This window comes from Apium graveolens, chromosome 6, assembly GCF_009905375.1.
Source record: "Apium graveolens cultivar Ventura chromosome 6, ASM990537v1, whole genome shotgun sequence".
NCBI classification, from domain to species: Eukaryota; Viridiplantae; Streptophyta; class Magnoliopsida; order Apiales; family Apiaceae; genus Apium; species Apium graveolens.
This window is the reverse complement of record NC_133652.1, coordinates 124,577,299-124,593,234: the sequence shown is the minus strand read 5'-3', so window position 1 is coordinate 124,593,234 and position 15,936 is coordinate 124,577,299. Positions and strand designations below refer to the sequence as shown.

Sequence of the window (15,936 nt, the reverse complement as noted above, 5' to 3'; positions counted from 1 at the left end):
AAAATATCAAAGATTAGACTGGAGTATTTTTATATAAACAGTCTCAAGCCTAAGAATAAATTCTGAAAGAAGATCGAAAAGATCATGCCTCGGAGAAATTGTGAAGAATTTTGGAGTTAAATAAATCTGTTTTGGGAAAAATATTCTAAGTCAAGATATTTACAAGTCACATATCAAGTTATATAGAAACGTCATTCGAGAACTTCAGAATGACTTATCGAGAAGTCCAAAATAGCTTATAGAGAAGTCTCAGAGATATCGATAAGTCAAATGAAGACATGAAGAATGGAGACATCGACAAGTCAAAATATCATTAGAGATCTCAGAGATATCTACAAGTCAAATTGTATATAGAGATCTCTGAGATATCGACAAGTCATTTATGCATTAGAGAATTCAGAGATATCGACACGTCAAAATGAAGATATGAAAATTGGAGATATCGACAAGTCAATTTTCTCATTAGAGATCTCAGAGATATCGACAAGTCATTTTTACATGCATAAATTTGGACACCTCGACAAGCCAAGTTCACTTATAGAGAACTCAAATAACTCGACAAGTCAAAACACTTATAGAGAACTAAGAGATCTCGATAAGCCATTATACTTATCGAAATGTCAGTTCTCTATAGATCAAACTGGAGATCTCGATATGAACCTCAAAGTACAGAATGCAGACAAGTTAAATATTCAAGATTATCCATCAACAAACGATCTAATCACTTAGATTGAAAAACCTACAAAAGTAGCTTGAAGAGTCAAATATCAAAGGCCAAGATTAACTGACAAAGGAAAGTCACAGATCCACAGGATTTGCAAAGATACACTAAGACGGAAATGGAAAGCTTTAGAGATAACTTAAAGTAGGGTTTAGTACATCTTATTGCATGCTGTGTAAACCTGTGTTTACTAATTTATAAAGTAAACATTGGTCCTTTGCTTTAAAATTGTATCAAATAGATCTAGTTTTTCTTGTAACTCTCAAAGAAGAAGGTGAGTTCTATATTTACACAGAACCCAGGATTTGTAGCAAAACACTAACTTGATTTAAATACAAAATTAAGTGAGTTTTGGAATATTGTATGCACTGTGTTATTTCAGTTAACATATATTAGTGTATTTATATTTTGCTTTGTTAACCAAGCAAAAAATACTCAAAAAGCCTTAATATTATCTAAAACACATTCACCCCATCTTCGATTTAGGAATTATCTAAAATTATTCCATTTAGCCTAAAAAATAACTTCGATGAGGGAATTATAAATAGACACTTATAATTTCATATGTAATCGATATAAATTGCCGTATGGATAGTTTTTTGTAAATTGATTAATAAATTATATTATCTCGACTTAGACATCCAGAAAGAGATGTGAAATTCACAAAACTTGATATAAAAGCCAGTCATGTGTTTTTATAAATTTAGTGTGCGGCTTTTCTTTTGTCTTCCTACTTGCTCAGTTATACTACTAGCAGTAGATGGTCAGAGCAATAGGCTCTAGCTGCATCAAATTTATGCCATTTCTAAGTTTCATAGAAGTCCGGAATATGTCCCCAAAGAAAAGAAAAGAAAAAGTGAACAAGCACTGTACTTATAATTATCATAGGAACATCAAGAAATTTTCAAAAAAAATTACAAAAAGAAATTAATTTACTTGCCTAGAATAATAAAATTTAAATAAATATTGCAGACGTCAATTGAATAGTATAATGTAAAATATGTAGCATTTTACCTCAAACTATATAGGTAACATCATTTGTCCACGGAACTAAGAAATTTAGTACTCCCTCCTCTCAATTCTGGATATATATTTAAGGTGAATATGAAGGTATCCGTTTTTTAATTCAACATTTAAAATTTTCTTTTCTTAAACTAAATTTTAAATATTAAATTTTTATTTTAAAAATAATTAATTAAACTATATTTTTTTAAAGGAGCGGTAAAATGGGGGTTGAATAAGTCATTTTAGTAGTGAAAATGCCTTATCCGTTGACAATTGAGGGGTAGTAAATGTTTATGATTTGGATTTGGGATGTGTGGTACATACATGGCCGCAAGTAGATGCACATGAATACACTTCCTGCCTCACTCAATTTTAGCGGACAAATTATACTACTTAGTACCAGTTTATATCCGAGCGGCGGTCCACAAAGCAGGGGTGTTGAAACTTTCCTCTATGCTTTCCGACTCCAAAATGGGTTTCAAACTTTTTATTAATTAATATTGGGGGTGGGGGTGTCGTGTATGTGAAAAGAAAAGAAAAGGAGTTGGTTGGTCTTGGTCACTGACGAAACAAATCCACTCTTACCAATTCCACCTGGCCGTGCCACACGGGTTATTTATCATGTCATGTCCCCGCACTTTTCAAATTTTTATATACCCTTCTTTTACGCTTAATAAAATATACTATTTGTTTCTTTACCATCCATTCAATTTTCATAAATATAAGGATAAGTACAAATTACAAGTTGGTGTAATTTAGAAATTAAATAATTGCATATACATCCGTGATATTAATATTAGAACCCCTAAAAGAGGGCCTATGTTTTGGGTATGGAATGAAAGTTATGCACCACTCATTCTTTGTGTTTTTGTTTTTGTTTTTGGATTCATTTCATTTTTCTTCTTCTCTTACCCGGAGGGAGAAAGACAAAGGACAAGGGCTGCTGCATCCCTCCCCTCTTCCTCCTCCTCCCTTTTGTTGAAAAAACACACATTTTGATCATCTTCATTTAAAGATGAAACCTTCATGTGAGAAGCTTCTTACTCATGCACCCTTATTCTTTTTCCCTGTTTCTTTTTTAAGTATGTAATACGCCATTATTTTTTTAAACCAAAATTCTTGATTTCTTTACCTAATCCAATCCATCCAATTGGGAATGTTCTTTTAATCTTTTTACTACCATAATTCCCACAATCCCTCTTGCCTCACACATCCATAGGCTACCTACTGTGTTATAAATTGTTCTTTTCAACACTTTTGTTTACTTTCTTTAAATCAACCCCTCCCATCCATTCACATTTATTTCTCAAAAACAATACACTAAATCTCCTACATTTAATTTACTTAAATGGGTTGTGCCCCGTCAAAGAAAGACCAGGTCTGCACCAACTGCCATGACCCTTTGGCTAGGCGCAGCTACTCAATGCACGTTCACCACCCTCCGCAGCGCCACGGAGATACCTACCATGTTGTTGCTCTTACCTCCTCCACGTTGGGTTCTTTAAAACTCGACGCCTCTTATCTTCAAGATCAAAAAGTTGATAAAAAGGCTGATAATGTTGATGATAAGAAACAACGGAACGAGCAGGACTTTTCGTTGGAAATGATCGAGGCAAAATGTTGGTCGAAAATGATTGATGAAAAGATCACAAAAGTTGTTCCAAGGACACCCATTCAAACCCCGCCTGGTGAGCCTGAGACGATTGATGCATTTGAGTTGATGAAAGGGCTGGAAGATACGAGTCCTCTTCATCAACATCACCGTAGTTTTTCATTTAGTGTGAATTCAAATTCAGTTCAACAAAATGATCGCGTGAATTTAGATGCTACATCGATTATAACCGAGTTCGATCCGGATATAATTGCGCAGTTCAGGAAATCACTGGAAGAATTGCCATCAGCTAATCCATTTCACCTGAAGCCAATGGCTGGTGGTGTTGCGGAGTCCAAGAGTGTGAATGGTGGTTATAAAGATGATGTTTTCGGGAAACAAAAGGTAGTTCTCTATTTCACAAGTCTTCGAGGTGTAAGAAAGACATACGAGGATTGCTGTCACGTTAGAGTTATATTACGAGGGATGAATGTCAAAGTGGATGAAAGGGATGTTTCAATGCATTCCGGGTTTAAGGAGGAACTGAAAGAGCTACTGGGGAGTAACATTGGTGGTTTGCCAAGGGTGTTTCTTGGGAAGAGGTACATTGGCGGGGCAGAGGAAGTACGGCGACTGAACGAAGACGGGCAGCTTGAAGAGGTTCTAGAGGGCTGCGAGAAGGTCGACGATGGCGACGACAGAAGATACAGTGTTAGTGCAGTATGCGAGGGGTGTGGGGATGTAAGATTTATCCCGTGTGAGACATGTTCAGGGAGTTGCAAGATATATTATGAAGCTGATGAATATGAAGAAGAAGAAGAAGAAGAAGTAGAAAATGAGGAATCTGATTTTGGGTTTCAAAGATGTCCTGATTGCAATGAGAATGGACTTATAAGGTGTCCATTGTGTTGTAATTAAGATTGATCATACATGCATAATTTTTGTGATTTAGTTCCAAGTTTTGGGAGTTTTTTTTTTTTTTTTTGTACAGAGTTTTGATACTTCTTACAAGGTATTCTGGATAAAAATCTCGCAGCTCTGATGATTCTTTAAACATATTAGTTCAAAAGATCAGACTATTTGCATTTCCTCCACTGCTTCACTAGTTAGGGGGTTCAAGGTATGTAATATGAATTTGGTTCCTCTGTTTCTTGATATTATACAATTACTCATGTTCAAGTACTTCCACTCACTTTTGGTGTAGTGATCCAATGTGGGGTAACTGATGTTTATATATTTATTAGTACTCTAGACGACTAGTTAATAAAAAAAAACAACATACGCTTCCTTGCAAATGCAAAAATAGAAAGTGGCACCTTCATCATCAAGCCCCGTGAACAACTTTTGTAAAATCATGATTCTATACAAATGTAAGGTTGAAAAACTGAACCAGACTACATTTTCAGGGACCCTCCTTTTTTTTTATTTTGAACCCCCCATGGACCACTAGGCTTTCCCTAAAATACCAACTCATTTGGGTGCGTAATACATATAGAAATAACAAAAGAAAATTCATTAAGAGATTTGGCACTGTAATCTGTATTATAACGATACAAGTAGACAAGGTACCAAACTCCAAAGTTTGACGACAAAGGCAAACCTAAGTTTCAAGACTACAACTTCTAACCACTGATTTTCCTCTAAACAAAATTAGATTATTATTATTATTAGTAGTAATTTGACTGGAAAGCAACGCACGGAATGAATAACTATTTATTAGGCACAGCCCAGTTTATATGACCAGCATGTAAAGTAGCATGGTGGGCAGGGCAATCCTGTTTACATGCACTTGGTTACTAGTTGTTAATAGCAGCAAATCTGTGGTTCCCTCCATGTTTCCCACTTCACATTAATATACACAATGCCCCTCGAAAGTGTGGTGCTAAATACAGGCATCGTGAATTTAAAGAAGATTCCAAGTATAGGAAAGAAGCTTGTGTAACTACAGTTGGACCAGGATAGACAGCAGTAGCTAAGTTGAATTGACTGATAACTAAAACAATTCAAGCATAAGATCCAATTACTCCGCACATTATGGTGCTCCACTGGGCATTTAGTACATTGTTATTTTTCTCAGTGATTATAACCATTCAACTCCATCAACAAAATGTTGAGTCAGTAGACAACAAGTTGTGTGGCCAAGCTAGATAGGAACACCGGTTGATTACCTGCCTATATATATTGTCCATAAATAAATGCCACAAAATTCACAGTTTATAGGATCTGTGCTTTACAGGTAACAAGCAGAAGGGGAAGAGCCCTATTCTATAGATATTATGTTGAAGGATTACACAAGGACACAAGACTACACAAAATGAACATGAATGAACAAGCATATTCCATGTAAAAGGCATGTGCAACTATTACCAGAAAACAATTTTTTACCTGCAATTTCTAATGTAAGATGCTAATTCTGATTATACCGAAATGTTCCAACTCCCAAACATGTCATGTTTCCACAACATTGTGATCAACCAGGCACAGAAACTACTAACTAGCATGCTTGATGTCACCTCATAAATTCATAATTGTAAAAGATCTAACATCTATAGTTGCTACATGTTTTACCTTTTAAGGATATAAAAATTGCTACATTACTACATTTTTTAATTACTGAAACCTACAGAAAGTATTCAGCATGGAAATGCCAACAACCCTCAAGCCCATAATGAGCTCACGCCTTACAGTACTGATATTGATATACAAGCATTGGCAACTCAGTTTCACACGTTTCAACTACAAACATGAGGCTGATTATACTAACAAATTAACCCTCCCACCAACACCTCCAACGAAAATCCGAATTAAGTTGAACACCTTTTTTCATATCAACTTCCAACTTTAATGTGGCAGGCACTACATCTCTAATATGACAATGTGACTTCTTTCTGTTTAATCTCTTAAGAAAGGTCGTTATTTATCAATTAGACGATCTATCAACACAAACTCACAACAAGTGCACTGATTTCTCCAAATTTAAACAAGCTACGAATCGGAATACAATAGGACTAACAATGCTTTAATAATCATCATCCTTACTAGAGAAGCAATAACCCATCCATATCCCCTATCATGAATATATCTCAGTCATCAAGAAATACGAATAGCTAATTTGAAGTGATTTTAAACATAATTACTGTTACTAAACTGACAAAAAAACGGCAATAGTTCTTATTTAAAATTTTAAAACCATCGAATTACTCGCTCAAACACAAAATGTAATCCTTCATGATCATGTGTAACAATAAAAACCAGCTAACAGCATGACAATGATAATGTACACGAAAGTAGTGTTATCATCAAAATCAACAACTGTCTTTCAAATAGCGTATACTGAACAAATTGATAAGTATTATCATCAAAACTAAGACTAGAACAATAAGAGTTTTAAAAGTAAAAAATGACAATCACGAGCAAGTGCAATACTCAACAGAGGATGTGAGCAAAATTTTGCACATGCGACGAAATATAGAAGTCAGAAAAACAAATAAACCTTGCATCTTCGGATGGCAGTATAGTTTCCTCACCAACATAATAAAAGCCAACTATGCTTTTTGCATATAACTGTATCACATATCTTCATATACTCTCATCAAAATTTCAGAATCAACAGTACTTGTACCTAAAAAAAATATAAGAAAACAAAAGAAAAGGAAATTTATCAGGTAAAGCATACACAAGTATTCCAACTTCACGTCTAAAGCCAAAATTAAATTATTTTTTGTTGCAAGTATATTGGAGTTTTTTACTTTAATGAGACAATCATTTGAATGATTCACTTGACATTTAATCAGAACTTTAACAGAAATAACAATATTACAATATTAATTTTTTATCTTAACATGATTCTATGTTTTAAACATTAAATGAATCTACCACATTCAAAGTGAACTTAAAATTTTGACACAGCCTTTAAAAGACTAATACAAAATAAAAGACTAATACTTACTAAAGGCCCTTGGACTTCAAACTGAGATTGAACCAACTTCGACTCACTCCCTCATGCCATCATCAGCAGTGTTAGGGTTTGCTTCACTTATATCAAGATCAGCAAGCAACTCTTCCAAACGGACGGAAGGGTCATCCTCCCCATCAGCAACAGATGTCATTTCTGATGGCTGGTACTCTTCGTTATGGTACAATGATATATTAAACCTCATTTCAGGGTTTTCCTCAATTTCTCTACAGAACCTCTCGTATTCATCGTTCATCTTTTCTTCGTCAAGCTTACCTCTAGCAGAGTCATCAACTTCCATGCCAAGAGATTTAAGCTTCCAAAAACGAGGTTTCCCCTGCTTCTTCAGACGTTTCTCCTCATAGCTCTTCTTTATTAGAATCACATCTGGCAGGTCAAGTCCTCTGTATTTATCTAGTTCCATGTCATTGGTGTTAGCTGCATGCAAGTCATAACCAAGAGCATTATCCCCGGGAGATAAAATATGGCCTAAATGCGTTCTCACGAAAAATATAGTATCGTTTGTTCCAAAATCTGATACACGTGCCACTTGGGCATCAGCAAGACGGTACTTTGACCCACCAATATTAACCTCCGAGGAAACAAATTCCAGATCCAATACTATATATTCAACTAACTGCCTACTAGAAAGTAGGGACTTAAAAGACGATCTCCAGTATTGATCAGAATCCAAAAAACAGTTCCTCAGAGTGAAGGGGTCCAACAAAGCAATATTGTTACTTACTTTTGTGCAGATCACAAGTGGACCAATATTGCCTAAACCGACTGAAACTTTCGGGGGCAAGCAAATCAGATCCTCACGACAGATCGGGCATATTTCAACAGAGAAAGTATGCTTATAATTGTAGCTATTGCTCTTGGTGTCATGGGAAACGAGCTGTTTATCAGTCCTACTCTTGACTGGAACAACTTTACCCAAAAACTCCACAAACTTCACAGCATGACTGCGATTAGCAAAGAAGAAATCAATTCCCTGGTCCATCTGTGTGATTCTTATCGCACGGGCAGCTGCTTCATGCTTAAGTATGAGCTGTTCCAAAAAGAAAAAGGTTCTCCTATGAGAAACATGCTGCCTTAGTTGCACTGCAGCAACCCACTGATCAGGATTCGCCTGCACACGAGTGCAAGATTCACACATTTGATCTTGCACAACATATTCAACCATATAAGTTTGTTCAAGGACTGCGCCATTAAGAACCTCCTTCTGTACCCTAAGTCTGACTTTGAGCCTCTTAGAGTGAGGTTCAGTCCAAATGAACTCCGCATGAACAAGCCTAACTTTGTTCAAGTTCTTCAATCTTTTAACACAGAAGGTCAGGAGTTCCCTTGATTCAAGTTGTGCTTTAATCCAAGTTCTAGGTGGCTGCAAGTAGGTATCACATTCAGGGCAGTGAATGATGATGACATGCTTTTGTAAACCCTCAGTTATGTCAACTTCAGAACGCAAGCACTTGACGCACATATTAGCAGCATTTGGCACCATCAGAATACCACATTTGCAGCATAAAACACTGCCAACAGTTTGCTGAACCGTAAACATTCCTGCTTCTTGAGCCATTTCTAAAAAACAAAACACATAAATAAAACCATTAACAAAAATTCTCAGCAGTCGCACCACACAGATAACCAATAAGACAGACTGTATAAAAAAAATTGAAAGTTCGAAAACAACAAAAGCAAATCCAAAAATCCCCTTGCAAACAAACCAATGGACTCGACCTGGAAATCACGTGTTAAAGAATCAATCAAGACTATAATCAAACCGCAATTAATTTAAACAGGGTAACTTGTTTGTCACCCACAAATTCCGCCCATCTTTCTCAAAAAAACCAACATTTAGACGGACCAAAAGACTCACTCACACACACACACACGAATAAATCAACTCAGAAAAACATAAATATAAGGTACTAGACAACGAATTTGAGGTCTGGTTTCGATATATATCATTCACCGGACAATCAACTGTGAGTATTGTCAATATACCAGGCGTTGTAAAGCATACAAAAATTTCACAAAACTTACAGTAGATCAACAATAATCGACAGCCCGCCAAGCAGCAAAATTAATTCCGATTAAAATAATTAGAAATGGACATACAAAAATAAACTCATTCACATATAATCTAACAACAAAACTTGTAATAAAATTCGAAAAACAATCAAATAAATATTAACAGATATGATTCAATTTTGAGCAAAAACAATTGAAAAACACATAAGTGAGAACTAGGGTTTTAGGGTTTAGAGTACACGAATTGATGATATATACGCAATTAAATGAAGCAGTAATAAATGAAAAAACAAAATAATGGATTTGATACGACGAGAAAATGAAGAGAAACTAACCGGAGGGTGAGAGGGAGAACAAAATTTGCAGGAGTGGCGGCGTTACGATGTATATAGGGTTTTATCTATAGGCTGCTGTGGGCAGAAGGTTTACACTCGATTTTTACTTTCTATAGCGATTGAGTCCGTTTTTTTTTTTTGTTAAGCAATGACCTATTCATTTTCGTAATATTAGTTAAAAAAAATTTATCATGTTATGGATCTCGTCACGCAGATTTCGGAAATTGCAATTATTCGATTGAAATAATAATTTATAACTTATTAGATAATTTTTAAAAAATTGAATAATTTATCGACGATTTCAGAAATTAATCCAATTAGGGAGAAAAAAAATTTGATCGGTTTTTAAAAAATCGACCGATTTTTATAACCGCGGTTATAGATAGTTATATAGCCATGACCCATCCTTCTTTCTTAATATATATTTTTTAATAAATAAACTATGTTTAAGAGCGGTTACGTGCGACAACGAAGAGCATGTTAGAAAATGTAAAGTCAGGGACATGTTTTAGGCAAGTTCTTGATATAATTTCCTAAAACTAACTAATTGTTGGAGGTTGTTCTAGTCATTTTCTTAATATAATGTAATAACCCCAATTTTTGAGAAATTTTGAAACCCTTATGAATAGTGTTTTTGCTGAACGAGAAAACTTTTCATGCCACGCTATGTAGGGGTTCTGTTATTGATCTTATGGGATATTATTAGTACTCTATGAAGTATATAAGTGTATGTAAAGATCGTCAGAATCCAATTCCGAACACTTTGGTTTTTCCCGGAAATCCACAAGATACGGAGAGAATTGAGTATAAGGTAACAGGATAAAAAGGATTTAAATTAAAGGATTATAATAGAGGATCATAAAAAGGAATATAATGTATTGAGAAAGGTTAAGGGAACCTAAGTAATAAGATCCAGGGTATGATCCTTCAAACGATAAACGAGAACGAAAGTTAAGCGAACCGTATAACAGATCAGCGGTCATTAGGCAAACGATTAGGAAGTTAATCAAAGGGATTAGTGGGAAGGATGTCATCCAACCAATAGAAAGAGGACAAGGAAGGGAGGATGACATCATGAGGATGACACAAGCATGACAAGGGAAGGAAGAAGGTGTGGTTGAATGAGAACCACACAAATTCAAGGGCAAGAAGGTAATTGACTAAAGCAAGCACAAAAACCAAGCAACCAAGCCAAGCAAAAACCATTTTCATCAAAAATCAAAAGCAACCAAGGCTTGTTCATGAAGCTCTCGGGTGGTTTTCTTAAAAAATGAAAGTCCAAGCTCCTCCACTTACTATTTAGCAAGGTAATTATCTAAGCTTCCCCATGGATAGTTACATACTTCCTATAAGTTTAAGCTTCTAATTCCAAGCCAATCTTTTTCTATAAATCATGAAAGAAGATGGTGAATAGTGTTTTCAAGAACTAAAATTTGTGTTCTTGAAGTTTTGTTTAGAATAAGCTTGGATAAGGGCTTTAAAGGTGATTCCAAGCCATTCTCTTGATTCTCCACTCTCCAAGGAAGGTATAAACTACAAACCCTAGCTTTAGTTTTGAGTAATTAGGATTGAATGTGTTTGATATAGCATATGTGAAGCATGATGCTTGAATGGTTGAAGTTTGGTTGAGTTTGTAGAGATTAGTTGGTTTTGTTGCATTGTTGGAGTTGTAAATCTTGGTAATTAGTTAAAGAACCTAAGTAAAGTTTTTAGTTCATGTGAGGAATAAGTATAAATGGTTAATGTGGATTTGTTGGGGTTGTTATGATGTGATAAGGATGGATGTTTGTTGTATGATGGATTTGAGGTTGAATTTGAGGTTGATTTGGAATGGGTTTGAATGGTTTAAACATTGGTAATCGCGTAAACATAGCCGTCGTAACGTCCGATTTTCTTTGGACTGTTTTTATGCATAACATTAGGACCCAAGAACCCCCTGCTAGATTGTGACCACTTCCATGTTTAGATAGCTCATGTTACGAGCTTCGTTTTGATATGTAGTTCGTTCGATTCCGATGCACGGTTTAGGAGAAACGACCGTTTTAAGTAACGGCGTTTCGCGAACGAAACTTTTCCCCTCGCCTTACTTTGAAACATAGGTTAAAGACCATAAAGGGTTAATTAATGTATGAAACATTTATGGTAAGTGTGTTAGGCAGTTGGGAAGACACTCGCGAAGGAATCGCCTTAAAACTCGTAAAGGTTAAATTATTAAAAATGGTGGAGCCGAGGGTACCCGAGTGACTTAAGCGAATCAGTGAGCGCAAAACGAGCGTTAGAGTCTAAGTTAGTTAAAGTATAGATTTACAAGTGACTTTGGTTTAATTCCAACTTACTTGTTGCTTATAGGTTACCAGACTCGTCCCGAGCCATTCGTAACCCCCAGTCGCTCAGGCAAGTATTCTATCCGTTATACTGTTGTTGTGATGTATACGCTTGTATATGCATTATCTTGCGATAGATGCATGTTGGTTATTTAGCAAATTCTTGCGATATATTGTAGCATGTGATATGGTATATATGCATGCCTGTTTCATATTCTTGAAATATATATCTGTTGGTTCAGTTGATAATACCTATGCTAGAGGATAGCGGTATCTTGCATACACCCTTAGTATAGGGACCCAAAGGTGAAAATATTTTCTAAAACCGGGAGTCGAGGATCCCGAGTAGAGTTTATATGGATATGGATATATATATATATATTTATATATTTATATATATATATGGTTATAGTTTTTCCAAACTATTAATCGAATAAGGTTTATTCGATAACTTTAAACTTTATTTTATTATCGAGTATTATTTCGAATATTATTCGAAGGCGTATGACTCCTTTATATTATTTAATGAATATTATTTTGAATATTCATTCGAGGACTTAAGACTCTTTTATATTATTTAATGAATATTATTTGAATATTCATTCGAGGGTTATGACTCAGTTTATTTTATTATTTCAATATGATTTGAATATTCATCGGAGGACTTATGACTCCTTTATTTTATTTAATGAATATTATTTATAATATTCATTTGAGGATCTATGACTCCGATTATTTGCTGAAATATATTCTTTATTTTATTAAAGAATAAGGTGTTAATAATCAAACTTATTTTCGATTATTCAAATAAAGATAATACTTTCATATAAGTATATCTTTGGTTATTTAATACTCGTTTCAAGTATAAATTTTAATACTACTACTTCAATTATTTTTATAAAGACTATTCTTCATGGGAATATTATTTAATTAATAATATTCAGATATTTTCTAATATTCTGGGGACTGATTTACTTCATTAAATCAGCCTTACTCCAAACACTATTTAAAGTGTTTTCGAGTCTTCAAAATGGTTTTTAAAAGTCAGAGCGGATCCCAAAACTCATTTTTATATTTAAGATCTTCCTTTTTAAAGGGGATTTAAATACCCGCTCAAAACCTGGGAAATCCGGCTCTGTGGTGTATTTTATATTCGCAACAAGGTTGCAGATTTGGTAAATGAATTGATTACTTGCCCAAAGTTCGGGAAGTAAGCCCCTCTCATTGAGTCGGCATAAGCGACAGGCCGAGGTACGGTCTATTATTGTGTAAGTGGCTCAGTGGGAGTCCATCAAATGCATAGGTGGCTGAGTGGCAGTCCAGCATAGGTCTTAATTATGACCAGGGTGATGACCAGTGGGGAATTCGTCCATCTACTAGTAGAAAAGGTTATTTATTGGTATCTTTGCCTGATCAGCGAGATATCGGGTTTATGCCAAAATTCTTTTCCTTTCCAAAATTCATTGGATGTTTCGAACTCTGTTCATACTTCACATAACAGAGGTTCCAGGAAATGTTTTCGGGATATATATATATGTGGATATATATATATATCGGGACTAAATAAAGTATCTCATAACTTTTTTTTCATTCAATAATATTTCAAAGATTGAATCTATTCAAGTCTTAACTTGTGGTCTCATCTATGGGATGTTTTTCTTAAAACTAATTATAACTTGAATGGTGGTAGTTCAAGTAGTATTTGGAAAAGATATAAGTATATTGGAGTATTTTGTAACTTCATCTTTTAAACTTATATCTAGTAAATGATTATCTTATGCATGACAAAGATTTTCAGAAAAACGTTGAGACAAGGTTAGATATATGAGATCACCTTGCAACGATATTTTTATACAGTTATACACTGGAATTCTGTGTGTATTATGCTTGGAAGAGGACTTCCAATATTTTGAAAAGTATATATGTATATATACTGAATATTTTGCGACTTTATCGCATTAAGATATCAAACTTGGTTCATTTCTTTTGACCAAGACTTTCATGAGTATTATGAGTAGGCTCATATATTGTAAATCATTATACATATTATTTTGGTGGGCTTGCTGCTCACCCTTGCTTTATTTCTTCATCACACAACAACAGTTAGGAAAGATGGCCAGACTCCAGCAGACCCAGCGCAAGCGCGTGGGAAGCGTCCCGCGTCTTCCCGCTGATATTGTAGCTGCTATAGCTGCAGAGGTAGATCCATTATAGTTTAGACCATCTACTTTTGAGAATCCAATTATGTATAATTATAACTTGTGGCAGATAATGGCAATTAACTGTAAATTATCAAGTAATCATTTTGGGTTGTAATAATTTTAAATTGTGGATTCAAAGACTTGTACTTATTTCAATTTCATCTCTGAGACTATAACGAGTTGTGGTGTGTGTTAGTGTGGGGTCACAGCATGAGGGTATTTATTATTAATTAAGTAAAGTGATATTGTGGAAAGAAAGACCGTGACAACCCGGATTCCCGACCCCGGATCTGGGGGTGTTACATGTAATCCATATAGAAACTGAGGTAAAGTTAGTAGTTTAAAATTGGTTTGTGGGTTTAGTCTCACATTGATTAAGTAAAAAGGGGTGTAGTGCTTTATATAGTACCATGTGCAAGAGTATTATACCAACTACTAAGGCATGTGGGTGTGCATGGTATTATTGTGTGCCTCGCGCGCGTGCACACACGCGTCGCCGCGTCGCCTCGCCTCACCACACCGCGGGTCCGGTCGAAGGGCGAATGTCTCGGCGTCTCGCGTACACGAGGCGACATGGGCGAGGAATTTTACTGCCTGTTTAATTAAAATATTTACTTGCTTATTATATTATTTTATTATGAATATTGAATCTGTATAATATTATGGATTTGTTAAGCAATATCCGTAGAAGTATAATGTGCATTATCCGTTAATGGATTTGTTGAGACTGATCCTGACGCCCTTGATCAGGATTTGTTATGGCTGATAAATCCTGACACCGGTCAGGAGGATTTGCTGTTGTTGTGTCTGGTAAATACTGATGGGCTGGCTGTATCAGGATTTGACAAATCCTGATACTAACTGTTACGTTTCTGATTCTGAAAATATTTCATTAAATACAATTTAAGTCATGATATTTATTTTAATTAATGTAATATATTCAGTTACGTTTTGTGTTGTATTATATACTGAACAAAACGTTTGGAATAGATATATGCCAATCACGTAATTGTAAAACCCTAGCTGCTATCTCATTTTCTCTCCTCCATAAAATACAGATCATAGCATAGGTTTTTTGGGCGAACTGAGGTCAGGTCGCTGTAGAGCTTTACATAACTGTGGACGAATTGCTTTGTGTTGTTTTATCCAAGAAGTGATATTGCTGCAACCCAACACAGCGTAAGTGGGGCAATATTCTCTTCAACAACAGTTTAGACTTCTCGAAGGATAGGCGCCTCAGATAGTATTGGCTCTTTCAGATTTATTAAAACTTATGTTAGAGATAAGTGTTCTTTTTTTATCTTTGTCTATTCAGTTACTAATTAATCTTGTTGTTTGCCTTCGTGTTTTGTTTCGTTTTTTGGTTTATTGCATGTTCTTGTTGATTGTGATATATATAATTGCCTCATTGTTGCGCGTAGTGTTAGTTTATTACCCAACAATCTTTTTATCCAACAATACTGAACATATTATCGGTTATATTGTGTAATTAGCTAGATGGTTAACGAAACTGGCGATGTGCCTAAGACTGTTGAGACTCGTTCTGGTTCTGGCGGTACTGCATCCATTGATTGGACCACTTGATAAATTCAGTGGTGGAGCTTCTTTTTCTCGTTGGCAGAAAAAGATGAAGCTTTGGTTAACGGTTAAGGGTCTATGCTCAGTGGTGCAGTATGATTCTCATGTGTTGGATCAAGAGAAGGCTGAATATGTTAAGGCTTATGCTTTATGGGCTGAGAAGGATGGGGTGGCTAGGGTAGCCATTTTGGC

At 35.3% G+C, this 15,936-nt stretch overlaps 1 protein-coding gene and 1 pseudogene across 1 annotated transcript; one reads left to right on the top strand and one right to left on the bottom strand.

Moving 5' to 3' along the window:
• The first annotated feature begins 2,554 nt into the window (after window positions 1-2,554).
• On the top strand, window positions 2,555-4,466 carry LOC141663584 (uncharacterized protein At3g28850-like). The gene has a single exon (XM_074469371.1). It carries the CDS (start codon window positions 3,075-3,077, stop codon window positions 4,233-4,235), a length of 1,161 nt encoding a protein of 386 aa, XP_074325472.1. The 5' UTR covers window positions 2,555-3,074; the 3' UTR covers window positions 4,236-4,466.
• Window positions 4,467-6,531: 2,065 nt separating this feature from the next.
• On the bottom strand, window positions 6,532-9,778 carry LOC141666759 (uncharacterized; annotated as a pseudogene).
• Between the last annotated feature and the right edge of the window lie 6,158 nt (window positions 9,779-15,936).

What these genes read in the sequence shown, in the direction of transcription:
- LOC141663584 (XM_074469371.1), top strand. Translation starts at nt 3,075, where the DNA reads ATGGGTTGTGCCCCGTCAAAGAAAGACCAGGTCTGCACCAACTGCCAT.